An 8,609-nucleotide genomic window follows, 5' to 3' on the forward strand; every position below is an offset into this window, starting at 1 on the left:
AGAGAGAAAGAAAGAAAGAGAGAGAGATAGAGAGAGAGAGAGAGAGAGAGAGAGAGAGATAGAGAGATAGAGAGAGAGAGAGAGAGAGAGAGAGAGGTTTATTTAAACAAAAGCGTAGCTCAAATGGCTAATTTGATGTTGAAATACAACAGATGTTATTATGCACTATTATATATTGACGTAAAAAAAAGGGACGAAAGAGTTCTGGTAACGGTTTGCCCGAGCACACGCAGGCACAAAACATAAGCTTCAGTGGTTGCAACAGATGCAACAATGAATAACCAACTGAATAACCAACTGATCCTAGACCAGCGTTGGTTGGAATCCTTGCAGTTGTTGTCAGACAATTTTGTCTGCTTATACATCTCTAAAACTACTGAAACATCTCTGCAGTGTTACGTTCAAAATTGATAGGGCGTAAAATTACTCTGCAACAAGCTCCAGGCTGCCAAACTTCGGTTTCAAATTCGATTGTTTACTCACAAGTGAACATTCAGAAGTTGGAAACTTATAGCAAGATTGTGTCATATCGCTTGGCAATCTTGTGGAGGTCTTCTTTAGCCAATCTTTGCCTGTTAAAATTTTGACCAAGATGGTAAGCTTTGCTTACACTTTGCCTAGACCTGTGCCAAGCTAGGTGGATTCAGGTGTTAAGTCAACATATTCATGTCAAGAACAGATCCATGAAGTCAACCCCTTCAAGAAACCCCTTCATCAGTAGAAGACATCGGAAAACCGGAAGGCCTTCATAATTTCTCCAGTTCCTGTGACAAACTCCAAAGATCTAAAGGATGAGAAAGACTGGCAGACTTTTGAGGCCTATAGCCTCTTCGAGAAGTATGAAACAAAGCCGCATTATAATCTTAAGACGCTTTTCCAGCTATAGGACACAAAGCAGGTACGTCAGCCTATGAAACAGGATTAGGAGGATTCAATTATTACACTGTACGACAACATTTATAGTATCATGGCTGTATTCCAACTTTACATTTTCAATTAATTTACTTTTGAGAACCCCAATTTCTTATCAGGTTTGGCGATCATGGAAGCTGCTTGTCTATTTAAGAGATCATTAAAATTGAGAAGGTTAACATCTATTTTCATCCCAATAACTCTTTCCGCAGTCATCTTCTCGTTGACAAACCGTTATTTCTTCAATAACTTTTTGCTTTTAGTAAGGACCAAGGCCCTAACCTTGCAAACTTTTATTTCCCGGGGTGAACCTTATCAAGAACAAACTTTGGTCTTCGCTTCATCATCGCTTAATGAGTGAAATTAAAAAGTCTGAATGGAAGTAGAGCAAACTGTTAAAAACCAGGGTTGACGTAATCCTAGATTTAATTTTTCAGCGTCGAAGGGAAGTCTACTAGATTTTTTTTTTTTTTTTTTTTTTTTTTTTTTTTTTTTTTTTTTTTTTAATGCGAAATATGATCCACAGCCTTGGAATTACTGTATTTTCACCCCTGTAGAGCAGCAAGGGCAGAGATATCTTTTTCAACCCTACGTTGTCAGAGTCAAAGCACAATATGCTCCCGTCTGAGTGGCCTATTCTCGAAAAATGGAAAATTTTCTTATATTCAAGTTCAAGTTCAAGTTCCTTTTATTATCAATAAAAGGATATTATCTATATTATCATATTACCTATATTACCTATATTATCAATATAGGTCGTAGATCCAGTTGTTTATGATGCTGCAGTTATTACACTCGACAGGCTAACATCAGTGAGGCCCATATGTATCCCTTTATATGGATCAAATGTTGAGGGCAATGTTGGCATCATTAGTGGATGGGGGGAATATGGTAAGTAAATTCTATTTTTCAGTAGTTTATTTTAGATATACTTTCACCTTATCATTCATTGAGTGAATGATTTCTTGGTCCAATAAAATATAAATAATTCAAATTAAATAAACCCAACCCCCTCCGAATTTAAGGCTATAGGGCTGAGGATGTTGCGTGAACCTAAACCAGCTAAAAATAAAACATATAAAGAGGATAACAGCAAAATCAGCCACCAAAATACAATCCACTGGAAATTATGTTAGAACAAAGTATTTTGTCCAATAAACAAAAAAAACAAAACACAAAATTAACTTTGATTGGAAAGATCAATAGACTCAGGGACCTAAGAAAGATTAAGAAAAAAGAAAACAAGCGATCAAAATTCTTTTACGATTCTTTTAAAGGCATCTAACGAGTGACACTTTAGAACCATCTCCAGTAAATTATTCTAGAAACTGGGGGAGTTTGTTTTTTCTCACTGAAGTATCTTTTGAGTTATCTAATTTGTGATCATCAAGCACTTTCCTCCATGCTCTTTTCATTGGAGAAAAAAATATACAACATCAAGAGGTTTCAGTATGTCTGTTGCGTTTGGTGGAAGGAATACAAAGTGAATGCTATTTTCTCTTCAGACAGCCAACACTTTAGCATAAAAGTAGGAAGAGATGTTGTCGTCGCCCAAAAAAACTTTCATTCCTGCTCTCTTCTTTAGGTGGGGGAGTGCCTGTGGCATGAACTGCTCTTCAAAAATTTCACTTTCAAATCATCCTGACTAAGATGCAGCACACCTAGCTTCTTTAGGGCCTCCTGTACCCCAAGAGCGAAACATGCCTTTACCTTTGTAGCACACAAATGGTGGAAGTAGTTCCACTTCTGCATTTCCACATATCAACAGGGATACTGCTCCCTTAGTTTCATTCATTATTCTGGAGGGGTATTTGGCACCTCTTTTCACGGCACATTTCTTTTTCCCTAGGTTGTCTGTTAAATTAGTATAATCGTAATAACAAATATTTGACAAAGGCCCATCCTGAATAGTTACTTCTAAATAATTGATTACAAAAAGAATTCTTAAAGTAATTTACTCTTCTCCAATTGATGCAAGATAACTTTTGACTGTGAGTTTCAGCTTTAAACGCTCAGCAGGAAGACCCCACTCAACACATGTAAGCAAAATGGGAAAAGATAGATTCATTTTCGAGCCCTGTCTATACAGTTGGTCTTTCCACCTTTTTACTGTGCTTTTTGTTCATTTGGTGAGCAAGAGTGTCAGCATTCACTGGTTTCGTATATGTTTTGGGAATTTGGAAAAATTCTTGATCAAGAACCAATTTGAAACGAATAAACTACAAACCAAATAATACATAAATAAAATCCATAAGAACTTCCAGTCAAATGACTCTCCTCCACAGTTTTTACGACCATCGTCTCACTACTGAGTAACTGAAAAAAAATAGTACAACGAAGGCTTGTGGTCTTTACAACAGACAATGGTAGAGCTTTGCAACTGATAGGCCTAGTTCCAAGGATTAAATTTTTTTTTTAATCTGGTTTCCATTTTGGTTGCTTTTAGATAATTTCACTTGCCCTATATTTACTCTGATAAATTGTGTGATAAACCAGAGCCTGATAAATAAAAATCTTTAGTGGTAAAGCAGAAAGTATAAGCTTTATCTAAATATAATATTAAAAAACCATCATATTTCAAATATATCAAATTAAATTACATGTAGAGAAATGGTGTCAGATGTGCCTCTTCAACTTTAAAAGCTCTCTCATTGCTAAAAAAAAAAAATAGAGTTTATCCTTCGCTTCTTTCTAAGTGATGACGTTTGAAACTTGGCCTACGGCAAAAAAGTCAGCTTTTGAACTAAGAACCCCAAACTTTTTGAAAGAGCTAGAGCGCCAAACTTTTCTGGATTTGGAATCAGATCCGAAAAGTTAGATATGTACATAAGGGGGTGGGGTATATACTCAATTAATATATAGGTTTACAGTAATCTAACGTTTTTGGATAATTTATTCATTTAGATTCTCTATATTTTGCTTGCCGCAATTTAAATAATATCCATTGCTGTACTGATATTTTGTTCGTAAATTTTAGATGAAGGTAAACCGATTCCTAGTGAGAACCTACGAGCAGCAACGGTCCCCATTTTATCACAAACTCATATTGAAGAGTGGCTGCCTCTACCCTTACACTCTGAGTTGGAAGATCTTAAAAGTAGTTTTCCCAGGGACCTTATTATCTTTACTTATGGTTCCCAGAAAGGCACTTGTGGGGTAAGTCACATTGCTGTTTTTGCTTTTGTTTACACGTTATCTTGGTGCTGTTACTAAATATGACTGTAATATGGTCTTATTTTTTGCCTTGTATTACTTATTCAAAGAATAATTAATTATGAACTAGTTTTTAAGTATATTGATCTTAGTAATTTCAAAAATTAATCATTAAATGGTATCATATTCATTTTTTTCCCTTTCCTTATGTTAAAAGATTAATCCATAACGTCAACCATTTACCATCTTCTTCTTTATGTTCTACACACTTTTTATGGACATAGTTATCTAGGGTGGCAGAAGTGACTTTTTTCAGATCCTATCAATCACAATTATTGAAGTCAAAACTGTTATTTTCAAATTGTTACTTTCATCAATGCTATCCAGCAGATTCTATTTATTTTTACAGAGTATTGTTGAACAAAATTCCCTTGATAAAAACTCAATAGTTCTAGTCAGCGAGAAAGTCAAGTTGTCGAGTGCCAAATTATCGAAAGAAAGTATTGTAAACGGCTCCTGAGATATAGCATATGTCTTTTCTGAAAATATTGCTGCGAGAGGAGGAACTCAGTTATAACTTTATCAATGTGCTTCGTATATAATTCAGGAAAAATATGTGGGATGTCTATGTGTGTATTATTTTTCAGATTTTTACAATGGTGGGGTTTTTCTGGTTGGCCAGGAGCTCATGTCCGGAATCACTCTTGATTGGTCACGTGACACACGTAAAGACTTCTGAATATGTTTTATATTTGCAAGTGTGTAAGCTTTAAAGCAATTGCTTTGTTCTTGAATTGAATAGAAAAAAGTCTTGTATTTCTTTCTAGTTAATCTAAATATTAATGAGGCTACTTATTTTTCTGTGCCTCATTAGAAGTTTTGCTAATATAATAATCTATTTATGTTCGTCTTGCTGAGTTTGATTCATCACTTCTCTTGAAGAGCTATTCTCCTTTTTTTACGCTGAATAGACATGTACCCTAATATAGTGAAGATTCAAAACTGAAGTTATAGCTTTGCCATTCTGTTGTTTACAAAACCGAAAAATTTGACCTTAACTAGGCTATAGAAATTTTATTTTTACCTTGTTTATTTTTTTATAATAATTTTTTTCTTCTTATGGTTTGCCTTTGTATTTGTCGATGCTTTTAAAATTTGACAAATCATATTTGTAATATTCGCTCATCGAACTTCGTTTGCACTCTTTTTTTCAAAGATCGGTATTTGCATTACCGTATGGTTCTAAATCTTTCGCCTATGTTCAAGAAGCCTTGTTTTATTTAGGGTGATTCTGGAGGACCCCTCATGGTTTTTGCACACAATAGATATATACAGGTTGGTGTAATTTCGACAAAACAGTGTGATGATCCCTCTGAATGTTGCAAGAGGCAATCGGTTGCAATTGAGATGCATACAAATATCACGGAGGTGATAGATTTTATTAAGGATTCCATAGTGGTAAGACAAATATTCAAATCATCTCGAGTTGTATTTTTTTTTTTCCAGAACAAAAGGTCAATGTAAAAATAAGTAACAATAAGCTTGCATATCATGGAAAAAATTGTCAAATTCAATAAAATCTTTCTCTTTATATTCCATGGCTAGAAAAAACAAGTCTAAGGTTCTTATGGGAAGGGTGGTTGGATAACCATTGAAGGGGGCTCATTGAATGGAAATCAAAAGTCACAGTGCCCTTTTTAAAATTTTGGCTGCTCAGTTTTTCAATAGATATTGAATAGAATAAAAATGGCGTGGATTTAGAAAAAGACAAGGCACAACCGCACATGATAATGATACTTGAAACTAGTCTCACTTTCAGATAGTTTTAGTCAGTATCTTGAGAAGTCGCAGTTGTGTCTTGTCATGGTTGAAAGCATTCTAAGCCACAAGTATTGCAAGTATTTGCTGCGGCAATTATTATTAGTCCTAGTCGCAAGTTGTCACTGTTGCAATCAAAATAGCATTAGTATTGCTTCTGAAATTGTCCAGGTAATAACCTTACCCGTTCCTAAGATGTTGCAGATACAGATACAATTAGATGCACATAACATCTTTTCATTTAGTTCAGCATACTGTTCTAAATTTCATGAATTTTCAGCACGAGATGAGGTGAGAATCTTAATTTTAGGACACAAACCCTCAAGGTTTTAAAGTCATCAAGTACAAGGTTTTAAAGTCGTCTGCAAATATTGTGCGTGAACGCTTACTCAACACCTCACTCTGCGCTAAACTTTGACTTCTTACTTGAAAGTTAGGAGCAACATGAAACATTAAAACGAACAAAAACTGTGCGCTAAACTTTGACACTATGTCAAAATTCTTTTACAACGACTCCTGAAACACAAACAACATTGAATTGAAATAAGAAGCTTTAAAAAGTACGCAAGTACTAGTGAAAAGAGTGAGTGATTGAGGAGGGGGCAGCCCCTTCCATATTTTTCTAGTTTTTTTTCCTGTTTTATTAATATAAGGAAATCAAAAGATATAGATAATAAACTTTGTGTTTAACGTTCAGGTTTAGTATTTTTATACAATAGTCTTGCGTTGGGTGTAAGGAAAGCAACCAACGTAAGATTTGGATGTTGGATGTAAGAAAAGCGGTGTCATATTTAATAGTCTCACAAGACGGCACGTGTGCAACATGCAAAGATCATAAAAAAAAATTAATATTATTTTGCGTTTCGATTTTGTATTTTGTTTTTTAATTTTGTCTTTTGCGTATTTACTTAAAAGAATATTGCATTGAAAACTTTTTTTTTAGTTGCCAAGCTACTTTATTTGCTAAAATACATCTCGAATTATTTTGTCGGTTAAAATTTGATAGATACTTTTAAAATACATAGAATTTCTGCAGATTCTTGTATACCTAAATAATTATGAATAAATGATAAGTAGGTGGCATTGGAATATATTTTACTTTCTGGGAATGGTTATTCAACTAAATCAAAATTAAGACATTCTCTGCTTATAAGTAGTGTTTTTTTTTTCTTTTATTCCTGGGACCTCCCTGGGAAAACATACATTTGTAAGTAGATAAGGGGATTGTCCCTTTCTTAACACTTCACTCTTTGTGCTAAAGTTTCACTTCTCATGCCCATTATGTTCAGTACACTACTCCTTGTCCTGGAATCTTCAATTACCTTGATCCTATTGTTGGTCTTTCCATTTGGATATCCTCAAGGATCTGTGTTTATCTTGAAAGAATTCAGATTCTTTTCCCTGTGCCTTTAGTTCCTCCATGAAGTGATTATGTCACTACTCAATCAGTGTTGAAAAAACAAGTATCTATAAATTTGAAAAGAATATTTTTGTCAGGTTATTGTAAAATCTGAAATTCACGCATTGAAACTTCGCGAATATTTCTTAAGTAGTTATTTTCATTAACAGTTTCAAACATTCTTGTAGACGAATATTGCTTTGTTAAATATCATAAAACTTCTTGAATCAAATTTTTTAGGGTTACTGTTACGAGGCAAAGAATGAACATCAGCGAAGAGATATTCCCGATAACAACATTGACAGTGAGGTCGTCGAAAATGTGGATCAGAAGCCAAGTCCCATGTCAACAGCTGTGACTTACTTAAAGGGAGTCTCTTTGGGTCTTTACGAGGCAACTACAGCCGTTACTCCAATTACTATGCAATGCATGTCTAGTGAAGAAAGACCCAAATACTAGTGAACAGAGTGAATGATCGAAGAGGGGGCAGCCCTGTCCATATTTTTCTTGTTTTTTCCTATTTTATTAATATAAGGAATCAAAAGATATAGATAACAAACTTTGTGTTTAACGTTCAGGTTTAGTATTTATATAGAATAGTTTTGCGTTGGGTGTAAGGAAAGCAGCCAACTTAAGATTTTGGTGTATTGGGTGTTGGATGTAAAAAAAAAGCGGTGTCAAATTTAATAGTCTCACAAGACAGCACGTGTGCAACATGCAAAGATCATTAAAAAAAAATTTATATTATTTCGGGTTCTGTTTTTGTATTTTGTTTTTAATTTTGTGTTTGTGTGTGTGTATTTATTTAAAAGAATATTGCATTGAAACTTTTTTTTTTGAATTGCCCAGGTACTTCACTTGCTAAAATGCATCTCAAAATCATTTTTTGGGTTAAAATTTGATATATACTTTGAAAATACATACAATTACTGAAGATTCTTGTATACCTAAATAATTATGAGTAAAATGATAAGTAGGTGCTTACATTATTTAGAGTACATTATTTAAAATTTAGGGATATCAGTATGTGCTAGGCATGTATGTGTAATTTTTGTTCATGTGATGATTTTATCTTTTCGCTTTGTAAAAAAAGCAATCCCCAATAGAGGCGATCTAGGAACTCTGTTCTTTTTTGCACTTTTTCTCTCTTTTAAAAAACTTGGCTTAAAAAAATCTATATAATTTTTCGCGTTTGATTTTCTTTGGTCTTGTCAATAGTAACGTGATAGCTAGCTTTTTTTATTTTGGTTCAAAGTTCTTCTTTTAGAATTCAGGGATTACACTATGTGCTAGGCCTATATTTCTTTTTTTTTGTAGAATGATAAAT

At 33.9% G+C, this 8,609-nt stretch overlaps 1 protein-coding gene across 1 annotated transcript; it reads left to right on the forward strand.

Annotated features, from left to right (window-relative positions):
* The first annotated feature begins 967 nt into the window (after positions 1–967).
* LOC136030629 (uncharacterized) lies at positions 968–7,831 on the forward strand. The gene is made up of 4 exons (XM_065709698.1): positions 968–973; positions 1,668–1,803; positions 3,890–4,068; positions 7,523–7,831. Exons 1-4 carry the CDS (start codon positions 968–970, stop codon positions 7,739–7,741), a joined length of 540 nt encoding a protein of 179 aa, XP_065565770.1. The 3' UTR covers positions 7,742–7,831.
* The last annotated feature ends 778 nt before the right edge of the window (positions 7,832–8,609 follow it).

This window comes from Artemia franciscana, chromosome 8 (genome assembly GCF_032884065.1).
Source record: "Artemia franciscana chromosome 8, ASM3288406v1, whole genome shotgun sequence".
NCBI classification, from domain to species: domain Eukaryota; kingdom Metazoa; phylum Arthropoda; class Branchiopoda; order Anostraca; family Artemiidae; genus Artemia; species Artemia franciscana.

Excerpts from the sequence above, each read along its gene's own strand:
- LOC136030629 (XM_065709698.1), top strand. Across the intron at positions 1,804-3,889 it reads TAGTGGATGGGGGGAATATG|ATGAAGGTAAACCGATTCCT; the intron begins GTAAGTAAATTC and ends CGTAAATTTTAG. Across the intron at positions 4,069-7,522 it reads CCCAGAAAGGCACTTGTGGG|GGTTACTGTTACGAGGCAAA; the intron begins GTAAGTCACATT and ends CAAATTTTTTAG.